This window comes from Macaca fascicularis, chromosome 7 (genome assembly GCF_037993035.2).
Source record: "Macaca fascicularis isolate 582-1 chromosome 7, T2T-MFA8v1.1".
Classification (NCBI taxonomy): Eukaryota; Metazoa; Chordata; class Mammalia; order Primates; family Cercopithecidae; genus Macaca; species Macaca fascicularis.
In genome coordinates this window covers 43,193,136-43,208,725 of record NC_088381.1, presented here as the reverse complement: position 1 = coordinate 43,208,725, position 15,590 = coordinate 43,193,136, and the positions used below count along the sequence as shown (strand labels likewise).

The following is a 15,590-nucleotide window of genomic DNA, read 5'->3' as shown; positions in this document are numbered from 1 at the left end:
CGATCGGCTCACTGCAACCTCCACTTCCTGGGTTCATGTGATTCTCCAGCCTCAGCCTCCTGAGTAGCTGTAACTACAGGAACAAGTCACCAACACCGGGTTAATTTTTGTATTTTCTTTCTGTAGAGGTGGGGTTTCTCCATGTTTCCCAGGCTGGTCTCTAATTCCTGAGCTCAAAGTGATCCACCTGCCTCAGCCTCCCAAAGTGCTGGGATTACAGGCTTGAACCACCGGGCCAAGCAGTTTTCTTTTTTAAAGAATATGTTTTACACTTAGAGTTCAGGAAAATTACTTAAAACTGGACCCAGGCCGGGAGTGGCGGCTCACACCTGTAATCCCAGCAATTTGGGAGGCCAAGGCAGGCGGATCATGAGGTCAGGAGTTTGAGACCAGCCTGGCCAACATGTTAAAACCCATCTCTACTAAAGACATAAAATATTAGCTGGGTGTGGTAGCGGGTACCTGTAATCCCAGCTACTTGGGAGGCTGAGGCAGGAAAATCACTTGAACCCAGGAGGCAGAGGTTGCAGTGAGCCAAGATCACACTATTGCACTCCAGCCTGGGCAACAGGGCAAGACTTCATCTCAAAAAAAAAAAAGAAAAAAAAAACTGGGCACACAAGAGCTATAATAACAATCCATTCCAGTAAGATTTAGTTTATTTTCTTTTTCTTTTTTTGGAGGCAGAGTCTCACTCTGTCGCCCAGGCTGGAGTACAGTGGCACGATCTCAGCTCACTGCAACCTCCACCTCCTGGGTTCAAGGAATTCTTGTACCTTAGTCACCTGAGTAGTTGGGACTATAGGCACATGCAACCATGCCTGGCTAATTTTTTGCATTTTTATAGTAGAGATGGGGTTTCACCATGTTGGCCAGGCTGGTCTCAAATTCCTGAGCTCAGACAATCTGCCCGCCCCAGCCTCCCAAAGTGCTGGGATTACAGGTGTGAGCCACTGTGCCCAGCCAGACTTAGTTTATTTTCTATTGGAATTATTTATCTGAACAGATTATAAACCATCTTTACCAGGTTTGTGAAAATTCAGATGGTCTACGGGTGAGCTGTCACTCAGTTGCCAAACTGTCTTAATCTTCTTTTGACCACTATATATTTCCACTCTCCATTTCTGTGGCTTCTCACTAAGGAAAAAATAAAACAACAAAAGAAAAATTGTCAAAAACAGTCATTTACTTCCTTCCCTCTAAAGCCATTTAGTGAAGTCCTCAAGTGATAAGCACTGAGGACAAAGAGGTAAACTGGTCACAATTCTCGCCCTTGAGGTGTATAGTCAGGAGAGGGAGAAAAACAAGAATAAAAGTAACAATTTGGAAAAAAAAATGCTACAAGAGAGAAATACTAGGTATGTTAGGGGAAAACAGAAGACAGGAATATAACTCAGATTGGGGATTGCAGAGTTGGAAAGAATCCTCAGAGGCTGTAATGTGTGAGCTGAGTATGAAATAACAAGGAGTTAGTCAGGCAGATAAGGTCCAGGATGAAGGAATGAAGCATGAGTAGGCACCGAGGGTTAAAAGAGAAGAATGTCTGAAGAAATGCAGTAACAGAGCATCCCTGTGATAGGAGCCATTTAAACAGGAGGAAGTCCTGGTGGGATCTGAATTTTTAGGAAAATCATTTTGGCAATGACATAGAAAAGATAACAGAGGCAGAGAGCACAGTTAGGAAAAGGGTTTTACCACAGTCCAGGTATGAAATGATTCGGATGTGAAACAAAGTTATGATGATGTGAAGATGTAGAGAAGGGGACAAATTCTAGAGTTACCAAGATCTAGACTCAGTAATCTTTTTTTTTTTTTTTTTGAGACAGAATCTTGCTCTGTCACCCAGGCTGCAGTGCAGTGGCGTGATCACAGTTCACTACAGCCTTGACCTCCAGGCCTCAGGCAATCCTCCCACCTCAGCCTCCCTAGTAGCTGGGACTACAAGTGCATGCCACCATGCCTGGCTAATTTTTATACTTTTTTGTAGAGATAGGGTTTCACCATGTTGCCCAGGCTGTCGGTAACCATTTAAAGGAATGCGGAATGAGTGGAGGATAAGCACTAGCTTTATGTTTTGGGCATTAGGTAGAGATTAATGATGGTCATTTGAGAGACGAAGTATGGGAGGAGGAAAAAGCACTGAGAAAGAGATGAGGTGTTTGGCTTGACAGTTTGAACTGCTACTTCAATAAGCTGGGGATTCTCAGCTAATAAGCTTTTAGAAAGATGGGTCTGAAGCTCAGAGAAGCTGGGGGTGTGAGTTATGAATTATCGTTAGCCTAGATGAGTTGAAGCCTTGAGAATAAATGCAATCACCAAGGGAAGATAGGAAGTAATAAGAAAAGAAGGCAGAGGGTAGAGTTCTGGTGAAAAGCGGCAGAGGAAGAACTTGAAAAGAGAACTCTTCTCAGCCTTTCAGGTGGGCCAGAGAGGTAGAACTCAAGTGAAGACAGATGCTATGTCACAGAAACTAAGGAGACAGGTTCAAGAAAGCAATAGTGCTAAATGCCAAACAGCCTTATAAGTTCTTACTGAAGTAGGCCGGGTGTGGTGGCTCACACCTGTAATCCCAGCACTTTATGAGGCCATGGTGGGCGGATTACGACGTCAGGAGTTAAGAGACCAGTCCGGCCAACATGGTGAAACCCCGTCTCTACTAAAAATACAAAAATTAGCCAGGCGTGGTGGCGGGTGCCTGTAATCCCAGCTACTTCAGAGGCTGAGGCAGGAGAATCACTTGAAACCAGAAGGCGGTGGTTGCAGTGAGCTGAGATTGCGCCACTGCACTCTAGCCTGGGCAACAAGAGCAAAACTCTCCCTCAAACAAACAAACAAACAAAAAAAGTGCTTACTGAAGTAGGAAGAATTGGTGGGCTAACGAATTACACAAGGTGCTAGATAGAAAATAATCTTTTACTGAAATGCATCCACTGGCTTTGACAATTAGAAGGCCATTGGTGACCTTTGCCAGAGCAATTTCAGGGGGAATGATGGGAGTTTGACTAAGAACGGACTAAATAGAGTGGCTGTAGTATGAGAGAAATTTCAAGTATATCATATGCTGAGAGAAGAGTCAGAGAGACCCTCACTGGAGGTAACCTCAGTGTCCATGTGGATGAACAATCTATCATCTCAGCCTCACCATACTTTCTCTAATCCCAAACCCTTCTCTCACTCCCACAGTTATACCCTGGACCCTATTATCACTATCCTGGCCATTTTTCTCCTCATCTGTCATTTCCTTTCGGGCCATACTTTCCACTCTTCTCTGAAGGAATAACAAATACAGAGAAAAATGAAAGACTAGAGGCCCAACGGTCTAGAGAGAGGTCTGAGAGAAGGAAGAGGGAGAACTCTGTCAGACTATGGTCACAGATGATTAAGGTTTCAGAGGTGACAAAGCTCTGGGTCATGAGGTCCCTACTGAATGTGAACACTGAAATCTTGCCTGGGATCATGGCTGGTATTATTATTATCGAGACGGAGTTTCGCTTTTGTTGCCCAGGCTGGAATGCAACGGCATGATCTCGGCTCACTGCAACCTCTGCACCCTAGGTTTAAGTGATTCTCCTGCCTCAGCCTCCCAAGTAGCTGGGATTACAGATGCATGCCACCACACCTGGCTAATTTTTGTATTTTTTGGAGAGATGGGATTTCACCATGTTGGCCAGGCTGGTCTCGAACTCCTGACCTCAGGGGATCCACCTGCCTCAGCCTCCGAGGCAATGCTGGGATTATAGGCGAGAGCCACCACGCCCAGCTATTATTATTTGTTAATAGAGACAGGGTCTCATTATGTTGCCCAGGTTGGTCTTGAACTCCTGAGCTCAAGTTATCCTCCCACCTCAGCCTCCCACAGTGCTAGGATTACCAGCATGAGCCACCACACCTAGCCAAAACTGCTTACCTTTGATATAAGTTCTTTACAGCAGTTGGTCTGACTGGCAGCTGAAAAATGTGTTGCTCATCAAGAGGATTTTGTTTGTAATATTTTATGCAGATCCTGAAAAAACAAAATTGAACCTCCTTTGGAAAAAAGAGCCATTTGAGATAATGGTTTTCTAGTAGTCGAAAGCTCGTAAGGGAAACATTTTATTGAGTACTACTAACTAAAACATCAGGGAATACTTTTAGAGCCACAAAAGTAAACAAACACAACAACCCCCCAAACCAAACTTAGTTTATGTTTTTTCTTTGAAAACAAATCTCATTCACTTTTTAAAAATTAATAGACATATTTCTCATAAATATAAAATATATTTGAGGCCAAAGAAAGGCTTCATGGGGAGAGAGGTTACAGAAAGAGAAAAATAATACAAAAAAGAGGCAGAAGAGAAACAAAAGTACAGCTTCCATGGTTTTCAGAGTCCAAGGAATTACAGTTAACTCATTCATTCCAATGATCTATAATGGGCAAAAAAAAAAAAAAAAACCTTTGAGATTCTATAAACAATAACGATTTCAAACTTGCCCCTCTACAACTGAGGCAAATTCTAATTTTTTCTTTTTTTTTTTGAGGTGGAGTCTCACCCTGCCGCCCAGGCTGGAGTGCAGTGGCGCGATCTTGGCTCACTGCAACCTCCGCCTCCCGGGTTCAAGCAATTCTCCTGCCCCAGCCTCCCGAATAGCTGGGATTACAGGCGCATGCCACCATGCTCAGATAATTTTTTGTATTTTTAGTAGAGATGGGGTTTCACCATGTTGGCCAGGCTGGTCTCGAGCTCCTGACCTCGTGATCCACCCATCTAGGCCTCCCAAGGTGCTGGGATTACAGGCGTGAGCTACCGCGCCCAGCTGGCAAATTCTAATTTTGGAAAATGTAATGGTACATTTCCTTCCAGAGGGAAAAGAAACCCAGTCCTTCCACTGGACAGTTCATTTCCTAAATTGAGGCCTCAAATACACATAAGATACCAGCAGTCTGTGTCTGAGAATTATTCCAAATAACCTCTAGTCAAACTAATTGGAATCTTAAATTACAGCAGTCTCTACAATTGCATCAGGGCTGCTGACAGAGGTCTAGTAATCTATTTGATTCCATTATTATCATTTAGATGGCTGGCAAGGCTATTTTGACCCAAATTGACAGGGGTATAAAGAAGAGAAGGAACTAGTGTTTATTAAGCACCTATTAAGTATCGGGTATGTTATACACATTACATAATTTCATCCTTCCAACAAATACATGAGGTTATTAGATCCTTTTTACAGATGAGGAAACAGGATTCAGTGATGGAAACTTCCTAAGGAAGTTAGGAAGTGATGCAGCCAATGTCAAATCTGATTCCTTTTGAATCCAAAGCCTTTCCTGCCTATGGCACTGACTTAGACTCATGCTACTGTAAAGACAGGATGAAGAGGTTCTATCCTAATTGGTAATAAAAACTGCACATATTTAGGCTGCAACTATTTCAAAAGAAATACATTTATATATAAGTAAAGAATACAGATATACTTACTGTGTTAATGAAAAGAGGAGTTCATGTTGAGATTTAATGAAAGGCATGCAACTGACTAATATTTCTAGAATATGGTGGAGTTTTTGGACACGATAAACCTGTTCTTGTATATCTACTGATGGAGCAATGAAGTATTCCTGGAATGAAAAAATATAAGCAAAATAGAGATTTAAAGCACTAGTATAACCTTTGTAAAGAATATACATATGCCTGCTACACCTAAATTTGGATGCTTGATAATAGGGATTTAAAAAAAAAAAAGACCAAAAGCAGCTAGATAGAATTTCCCACCTTTCAATACTATTATTCAAAATAAATTACAGTCATGCACAATATAACTGTGTTTGAGTCAACAATGGATCACACATATTGTAGTGGACTTTTTTATTTTATTTTGTTTTTTGAGACAGGGTCTCACTCTGCCACCTAGGTTGGAGTGCCATGGTGTGATCTTGGCTCACTGCAACCTCCACCTCCCGGATTCAAGTGATTCTCCCACCTTAGCCTCCTGAGTAGCTGGGATCACAGGCGTGCACCACCATACCCAGTTAATTTTTGTATTTTTACTAGAGACGGGAATTCACCATGTTGGCCAGGCTGGTCTCGAACTCCTGACCTCAAGTGATCTGCCCACTTCGGCCTCCCAAAGTGCTGGGATTACAGGCATGAGCCACTGCGCCCAGCCTACAGTGGTCTTATAAGATCACAATAGAAATGAAAAATCCCTCTCGCCTAGTAGTGACTTTGTAGCTGTAATGGAGTGCAATGCATTATTCCCTTGTTTGCTGTGATATTGGTATGAACAAAACTATTCCTCAAAAAGAGCCTCAGGCAGATGTTTCAGGAGGTATTCCAGAAGGCACTGTTCTCATAGGTGGTAACAGTTCCATGTGTGTTCTTGCTCCCGGAGAGCTTCCAGTGGGACAAGATGTGGAGGCGCAAGACAGTGATACTAATGATCCTGACCCTGTGTAGGCCTAGGCTAATATGTGTGTCTGTGTCTTAGTTTTTAACAAATAAATTTAAAACATAAAAAAAGTTAACAATAGAAAAAAGCTCACAGAATAAGAATACAAAGAAAAAATATTTTTGTATACCTGTACAATGTGTTTCTAAGTGGTATTACAAAAAAATCAAAAGTTTAGAAAAATTTAAAAGTTTATAATGTAAAAAAGTTATAGTAAGTTATGGTTTTTATTGAAGAAACAAATTTTTAAATAAATTTGGTGTAGCCTAAGTGTACAGTGTTTATAGTCTACAGTAGAGTACAGTAATGTTCTACACCTTCACATTCACTCACCACTCACTCACTGACTCACCCAGAGCAACTTCCAGTCCTGCAAGCTCCATTCATGGTAAGTGCCCTGTACAGGTATCCACGTTTTTATCTTTTATACGTTATTTTTACTGTACGCCTTCTATGTTTAGATACACAAATACCATTATGTTACAATTACCTACAGTATTCAGTACAAAAATATGCTGTACAGGTTTATAGCCTAGGTGTGCAGTAGGTTATACCATCTAAGTTTGTTTATACCACTCCCTGAAATTTGAACAGTAAGGAAATCACTTAATGACACATTTAAAAAAATAATGGCACATTTCTCAGAATGTATCCCCATCATTAAGTGAAGCATGACTGTATATACAGATACAGTTGTCCGTTGGTATCCATGGAGGATTGGTACCAGGATCCCCCTTGTATACCAAAATCCATGGATACTCAAGTCCCTTATATAAAATAGTATAATATTTGTGTATAACCTATGCACACCCTCCTGTATACTTTAAATCACTTCTAGGTTACTTCACTTCTAGATTACTTGTAATGCCTAATACAACGTAGATGCCACATAAATAGTTGTTACACTTACTGTTTAGAGAATGACAAAAAAAAAGAGAATAATGACAAGAAGAAGTCCACACATACTCAGTACAGACATAATCATCCCTTTTCTTGAGACAGGGTCTTGCTCTGTCACCAAGGCTGGAGTGCTGGAGTGCAGATAGACAAAAAAGTAGCCCATGATCACAGTTCTCTGCAGCTTCAACTTCCCCTGCTCAAGTGAGCTTCCTACCTCAGCCTCCCAAAGTAGCTGGGACCACAGGCACAGACAACCATGCCTGGCTAAGTTTTTTATTTTTGTAGAGATGGAATCTCCCCATGTTGCCCAAGCTGATCTCACACTCCTGGGCTCAAGTGATCCTCCCAAAGTGTTGGGATTACAGGCGGGAGCCACTGTGCCCAGCCTATTTTCTTTTTTTAAACGTTTTCAATCTGCAGCTGGTTGAATCCATGGATGCAGAACCCACAGACGTGGAGGAACAAGTGTGTGTGTATGTGTGTGTAGTTTTTGTTAGAACATGTTTCCACTAAAAATATATACCCTTAATAAAATGTTTAAAATTTGAATAGTAAAAATTAAACCTCAGAAGGATCCAGTTGAGTCTATTTTGCACAACAGATATAGCTAGTTTTTCTATCTTGTATTTTCATAAGAAAGAAATGATAAAGAAATTGATACCATAAATTTATTTTCAAAAGGATCTTCCAATGAACGTCAAAGATCAGTACAGACAGTAGTCAACCTTCTAAAGTTTCTAAATGGGCTAGGAAAATACAACAAAGTTCATAATGATGACCCTGAAGCCCAGAAGTATATATTAAAGATTATATATTTTTTGGAAAATAAACTTTCAAATGTAATATAAATGGATAAGAAGAATATAAAACAAACATTGCTTTACAGAACCTATCAAAGAAAGGCATTCCCTAACCATTCTAGATAGATGAGATGTGTGGTAGTACATTGGCTTGAGTAGGATATAACTATACATAAGTATCACAAATTTATAGAGCGTGAGAAATGACATTGAATGGGCTACTTTTTTGTCTATCTTACTACGCAGTAATAATTAAGGGCACTGACTTTTCTTATTTATCTCTTTCCCAGGATCTAGGAGAGTGGCTGACATATTGTTGGCAGTTAATAACTGCACACAGAGTGACTGAATAAAAGAAAAACCAATTTTAGAATTAAAAAACTCACCAAATGATTCAAAGATGCAAGTTCTTGACCTATTAAGAAAAAACACATACATGCAAAAACACTTCAGGTATTTTCTATTACATGTTAAGGAATCTATATATCCTACATGAAAGAGATTGTCAAGCTAAGTAGTTCCTCACAAAAGGCCAAGTTTTCTGTTATACCATAAATATATACTAATACTTACTCTAAAAATGATCACAGCTTCTTCCTCATAAAAACAACCAAGTGTGGAATATTAAAACAGCCTCTCATAAAAGGAACGTTTTATTTACAATACTAACTTCATAGAACCTCAAACGTTTGAACTAAAAACAAATAAATTATCAAGAACTATAGATATAATGAATTTGATATCTTTATTGGGGGGAAACTAAGGCCCAGAGATGGGAAATGCTTGTCTCATAGTGAACCAGGTATGAAGTCAGGAAGGACTACAGATGATGAGGGGCAAGCAGAGAGAGAAAATTTGAGAGTATCTGTGAGTGATAACTGTGATGTGTTTTTTAATTTTTTGAGCCAGGAAAGAGACTTACCTATGAAAAAACTGATATAATCTTTCTTTAGTTTGTCCAAACCAATTTCCAAAAGCATTTGAACTGGAGTAGTCCCACTGAGAGAAACTGTGTCCATGGTTCCATGATAAGACTGATGAATGAGCTTACTTAGTAAACTGTTACTTCCACTATGGAGCTAGAAATCAAGGAAATTTTATAAAACCATGAATACATACACAAACCCAGCAAGCAAAAAAGAAGCAAATTACAGTAGCTACAAGCTAAAAATTATAAGCTTGCATTCTTAGTCTCCTAAGACTATAAACTGTTTGAACAAAAGCCCCAAGTTATGAACGTCAGTTTTTTTTTTTTTTTTTTTTAGAGACAGTCTTGCTCTGTCGCCCAGGCTGGAGTGCAGTGGCACGATCTTGGCTTACAGCAACCTCCACCTCTTGGGTTCAAGCAATTCTCCCGCTTTAGCCTCCCGAGTAGCTGGGCTTATAGGAGCATGCCACCACACCTGGCTAATTTTTGTATTTTTAGTAGAGATGGAGTTTCACCATGTTGGCCAGGCTGGTCTCAAACTCCTGACCTTATGATCCGCCCGCCTCGGCCTCCCAAAGTGCTGGGATTACAGGTGTAAGCCACGGTGCCTAGCCTGAATGTCAGTTTTTAAAATTCCATTCCTGGGATTGGGCGCAGTGGCTCACACCTGTAATTCCAGCACTTGGGAGGCTGGGAAGGGCAGATCACTTGAGGTCAGGAGTTTGAGACCAGCCTGGACAACATGGTGAAACCCCATCTCTAATAAAAATATAAAATTGGCCAGGCGCGGTGGCTCACACCTGTAATCCCAACACTTTGGGAGGCCGAGGCAGGCGGATCATGAGGTCAGGAGATCAAGACCATCTGGCTACCTCGGTGAAACCCTGTCTCTACTAAATATACAAAACATTAGCCAGGTGTGGTGGTATGCACCTGTAGCCCCAGCTACTCGGGTGAATCGTTTGAACCCGGGAGGGCGGAGGTTGCAGTGAGCCGAGATTGCGCCACTGCACTCCAGCCTGGACAACAGAGTGAAACTCTATCTCAAATAATAATAATAATAATAAAAATAAAAAATATTTTTAAAAAATTAACTGGGCATGGTAGGGAGCGCCTATAGTCCCAGCTTGGGAGGCTGAGGCAGGAGAATAGCTTGAGCCTGACAGGCAGAGGCTGCAGTGAGCTGAGATTGCACCACTGCACTCTAGCCTGGGCAACAGAGCAAGACTCTGGCTCAAAAAAATAAAAATAAATAAATAAATAAATACTTAAAAAAAATAGGCCGGGCCTGGTGGCTCACACCTGTAATCCCAGTAGTTTGGGAGGCCGAGGCAGGCAGATCACGAGGTCAGGAGATCAAGACCATCCTGGCTAACACGGTGAAACCCTGTCTCTACTAAAAAATAGAATAAATTAGCCAGTCATGGTAGCGGGTGCCTGTAGTCCCAGCTACTCGGGAGGCTGAGGCAGGAGAATGGCGTGAACCCGGGAGGCGGAGCTTGCAGTGAGCCAAGATTGTGCCACTGCACTCCAGCCTGGGCAATAGAGCGAGACTCCATCTCAAAAAATAAATAAAATAAAATAAAATAAAATAAAATAAAATAAATAAAATACCATTCCTATCTCATTTGATTAAGTTCAAAGCAACTAATAAGGGTTTAAACTTATCATCCCCAGATATAATTCCACCAAAGAGAAGCCAGAGTTGTTTCTTTGAAATTTTACAACTAGGAATTCTCTTCTCCTAGCTGATTTAAGTGCTATTGGGCATCTTTTTCCACAACTGAACATCTTCATCTACACCACAAATCTGTTGCTGCAGTAAAACAAACTCCCTCAATGGTCCATGCATGTTCATAAGGAACTCCTCATTGGCTACAATATCCAACATACGAACCTGATAATTTGTAAATTAAAAAGAGCTGTGAATTTACAATTTAATATGTGTTCCAAATGTTAATTCATTTTGGGTACACATAAAATATCTGTCATTTTCCCACTACTTTCTATTTCTCTACTTTAACTTTCATCATAATCTTTGCAAGGTCTTTTTACAATATATACATAAATAGTTTCACTTTGTTTGCACTTAGTACATGGTAAGGTTATACTTGTAAACATTTCATGAACACAGAAACTCTCAGGAGAAAAATTCAACGGCTAAAACTAAAATGCCTAGAATCACTAATGCCCAATTAAGCAGAGCTTGCACGCCTTTACTCTGGAATGTACCTTTGTTCACACGTATAAAAGTTTATAACTTTTATAATTATGAATTGGCAGTCATATTATCTAAAGTAATTCCTATTAAAAATCTTTTTGTTTTTAATTTTTTACCTAGATTTTTCTTGACTATAAAAGTAGCACAAATTCACTGTGGAAAATTCATAAAGTAGATATAACACAGTTGGAAAAAATCTTTTCTTTTTTTGAGGTGGAGTCTTACTCTGTTGCCCAGGCTGGAGTGGAGTGGTGCAATCTCAGCTCACTGCAACCTCCGCCTCAGGTTCAAGCAATTCTCCTGCCTCAGACACCTGAGTATCTCGGATTACAGATGCCTGCCACCATGCCCGGCTAATTTTTTTGATTTTCAGTAGAGGCGGGGTTTCACCATATTGACTAGGTTGGTCTCGAGCTCCTGACCTCAAGTGATCTGCCAGCCTCAGTCTCCCAAGAGTTGGAATTACAGGCGTGAGTCACCGCGCTTGACTGGAAAAAGTCATCTGTAACCCTTCCACCAGAGGTGACTGCTCTTAAGATTTTTAGCGTATTTGTTTCCATATTTTTCTCTCCAAAAGTTACATTGATATAATTGTGTATATTCCTTTTTATCGAATATTGTAAGCATTTCTCCATATCATTTCTCAGCATCATTTTTTCAGCAACTACTACATGAGCCATATATAGCTATATCATTATTTACTTAGCCATTCCATTAGCAAGGGAAATTTAGGTCATTTAAAATTTTATGCCAATATAAATGAGGCTGTGATGACTATTCTGATACATAAAGTCTAGATACATATTTATGTGTATGAGCTTAGGGTACATCCTAACAAAAGAATTCTTGGTTCAAAGGCCATGATACATTGTTAGGATCTCAATACATTACCAAAATTGCTTTTTAGAGAACATCCCAATTTGCATTCTCATCAGTAGTGTATGAGAATACTCATTCACAGCAACACTTAACAATGACAATATTAGTAGTTTACACACACTGGGCACTTAACTATGAGCTAGGCACTAGGTGCGTTACATGGATAACATTAGTCAATCCTGGAACACTACGAGGTAGATACTATTCTTACCTTTACTTTACAGATGAGGATGTTGGGACACAGAAAAGTAAAGAAACCTGGCCAACTTCACACCGCTAGAAAGTAGCAGAGCTGAAATTCAGACTCAGGCAGTCGGCTTCAGAGCCTGTGTCTTTAACCATCATGCCATGCTGCTGAGAAAATGATCTGACACACACTACGAAACCTACCCATGGCTGTATATCACCACGTTGTAGACTCTGGATGATCAATGTGAAACACTTCACCAAGTCTTGGTATGAAATCACACCTTGGAAAACAAGTCAATGTAACATTATTTTCAGGGTATTTCTACAGATCAAAAATATCGTTAATCTTAAGGATACACAAATGAAGTAGAAAGCAAGAATCTGTACTTTATGGGTAGGGGAAAGGGAAATAAATTAAAGTGGCAAAAAAAAAAAAAAGATTTAATGCATTTCTAAAGAAAGAAATCAAACTCAGATTGCCAAAAAACAACACGCTTTGTAAAATACTAAAGAATATATTTTCCTTTTTATAATAATTATGATTTCAGTAAGGTATATGTTTTGGTTCACATAAATAGAGCATGAAAATTACCTAAGTCTTATACTTAAAAAGGCAGGAGAAAAGGATAATTCTACAAATTGTCTTAGTACAATTCTTACGCAGAATGTACCAATGTATCGTTAGAAATGAATTAGATAAAGTTAAGAACCAGACTTCCCCACAAGACTAGTGGTACACACTGTAGTATTTCCAAAGGACTTAAAAATAAACCTAAGAAATAAGAGGAAACATTTAAATAATGATGAACACCTACTACTGCTCATTTTGCACCACAGTTGCTCAGCAAAATCAAGATCACTCCGAGCTTTGAAAAGACGCTTGACGGAACGATCGACTGCAGCAGTGTCATGCTTCACTGTCTGAAAAGAAGGCAAGCTTCAGCGAATACTCAGTCTTTTTTTTTAAGTGAAATAATTTAAGCCTTCAAATGCTGCTCTGAGAAATTATGGATTCATGAACACACACAAAGATATGAATGCATTTTCTACAACTTCATTCACTAATGAGGAGATACAAATCAACAGTGAAAAACAAGACCCTTAATATTGTTTTAAAACTATAATGCCTAAAAGTGAGCATTCAGCTTTCCTTTCGTGTAAAAAAAATAATTAAATTACCTTGGTCTCCATTTTCCTATTTGTCAGATGAGAATATATCTAGTTTAACAGTACGATCTTATAGTATACCAATATATGATTGTAGAGTCATCTTACAGTAATATTAACATGTTCATTTCTACTTCTCTGCAATTGAGCAACTAATAATACATATATATCAGTTCTCTTCAAAAATATTTATCAGTTCTGGCCAGGCAGTGGCTATGCCTGTAATCTCAGCACTTTGGGAGGCCAACGCAGGTGGACTGCTTGAGCCCACGAGTTCAAGACCAGCCTAGGCAATATAATGAGACCCCCATCTCTACAAAAAATTAAAAAATTAGCCAGACATGGTGGTCCACACCAGTAGTCCCAGCTACTCAAGGACCTGAGGTGGGAGGATCACTTGAGCCCTGGAGGTCAAAGCTGCAGTGAGCCGTGATGGAGTCACTGTATTCCAGCCTGGGTGACAGAGCAAGACCTTGTCTCAAAAAAAAATAATAATAATAAAATTAAATTAAAATATTTATTAGTTCTTAAGGAAAACAATAACCAGTGCTGACAATAAAGATCAACAGAAATTCCCCCTAACATCATCACTGGCCATCAGAGAAATGCAAATCAAAACCACAATGAGATACCATCTCACACCAGTTAGAATGGCGATCATTAAAAAGTCAGGAAACAACAGGTGCTGGAGAGGATGTGGAAAAATAGGAACGCTTTTACACTGTTCGTGGGAGTGTAAACTAGTTCAACCATTGTGGAAGACAGTGTGGCGATTCCTCAAGGATCTAGAACTAGAAATACCATTTGACCCAGCAATCCCATTACTAGGCATATACCCAAAAGATTATAAATCATGCTGCTATAAAGACACACGCACACATACGTTTACTGTGGCACTATTCACAATAGTAAAGACTTAGAACCAACCCAAATGTCCATCAGTGATAGACTGGATTAGGAAAATGTGGCACATATACACCATGGAATACTATGCAGCCATAAAAAAGGATGAGTTCATGTCCTTTATAGGGACATGGGTGAAGCTGGAAACCATCATTCTGAGCAAACTATCACAAGGACAGAAAACCAAATACTGCATGTTCTCACTCATAGGTGGGAACTGAACAATGAGAACACATGGACACAGGGTGGGGAACGTCACACACCAGGGCCTGCTGGGGGTGGGGGAGGGTAGCATTAGGAGATATACCTAATGTAAATGACGAGTTAACGGGTGCAGCACACCAACATGGCACATGTATACATATGTAACAAACCTGCACGTTGTGCACATGTACCCTAGAACTTAAAGTAAAAAAAAAAAAAAAAATTCTCCCTAAATGCTGCCTTGATATACCAAATCCATTTGCAATTGTACAACATGAAAGATGTCAGCATAACTGAATTTTAAAAGCTATTTCTGTGTCTATTTCTAACTGATAATAATCACTTACCTCAACCTCAGTGTCTTTTTTTGTAGAATCACCAAATCCATCCAGCTTATTTAAGTCTAGAAAGTGGCAGAAGTGTATTAGCTCTTGATTTTTCTGCTTTCCAAATTATTTCCATCCTAATCCTATTTTCAAATGGTAAATGGGGACAGTAGAAGCATAACTGAGGATTTTAGCAAATCACTGAACTCTCTGGTGGAGATTATAATAGATACCCCTCCGGTGGGGGTGTGAAGATGAACCGAGGTAACAGAAAAGCCCCTGACACCTGGCATCAGGCACGTGCTAGGTATACAGAGGCTACTGTTTCATCTCCTTTTCCCTTCAATCTCAAACATAAATGAAATTGTATTAATTCTTAGGATTACTTAGCTCTCTACCATCAGCAATTCAGAACAAAAGCTGTCCCTCTGACCATTACAGACCTCAAAGCTTTGTATATATTCCAATCAAAAAAGAATATCAAGCTTAAAGAGAAACTTATATTTAAACAAAGCAAGTATAAATTCTCAATGAATAAAAACAAGTAATACACCATTCAGAAATTCCTGCACAAGTTCAACAGCAGATTTTGCTTCCAGAGGCTCGAGCCATTCAGTGACACCAGTCCTCAAACCATCAGCCAAAAC

The 15,590-nt window shown here is 39.8% G+C and overlaps 1 protein-coding gene across 6 annotated transcripts in view; it reads right to left on the bottom strand.

Moving 5' to 3' along the window:
- Positions 1-15,590, bottom strand: part of ZWILCH (zwilch kinetochore protein) — a 46,074-nt gene that overhangs the window by 7,257 nt on the left and 23,227 nt on the right. For 5 of the 6 annotated variants that reach the window (XM_073996104.1, XM_045395616.2, XM_073996105.1 and 2 more), the window contains 9 exons: positions 15,497-15,590; positions 14,965-15,020; positions 13,159-13,264; positions 12,545-12,624; positions 9,049-9,205; positions 8,513-8,541; positions 5,460-5,596; positions 3,908-4,003; positions 1,025-1,137 (listed from right to left, as the gene is read on the bottom strand). In XM_073996104.1, the coding sequence (XP_073852205.1) occupies positions 1,025-1,137; positions 3,908-4,003; positions 5,460-5,596; positions 8,513-8,541; positions 9,049-9,205; positions 12,545-12,624; positions 13,159-13,264; positions 14,965-15,020; positions 15,497-15,590 (868 nt within the window). The remainder of the gene's footprint in view (positions 1-1,024; positions 1,138-3,907; positions 4,004-5,459; positions 5,597-8,512; positions 8,542-9,048; positions 9,206-12,544; positions 12,625-13,158; positions 13,265-14,964; positions 15,021-15,496) is intronic. The other variant, XM_045395617.2, reaches the window with a different exon arrangement.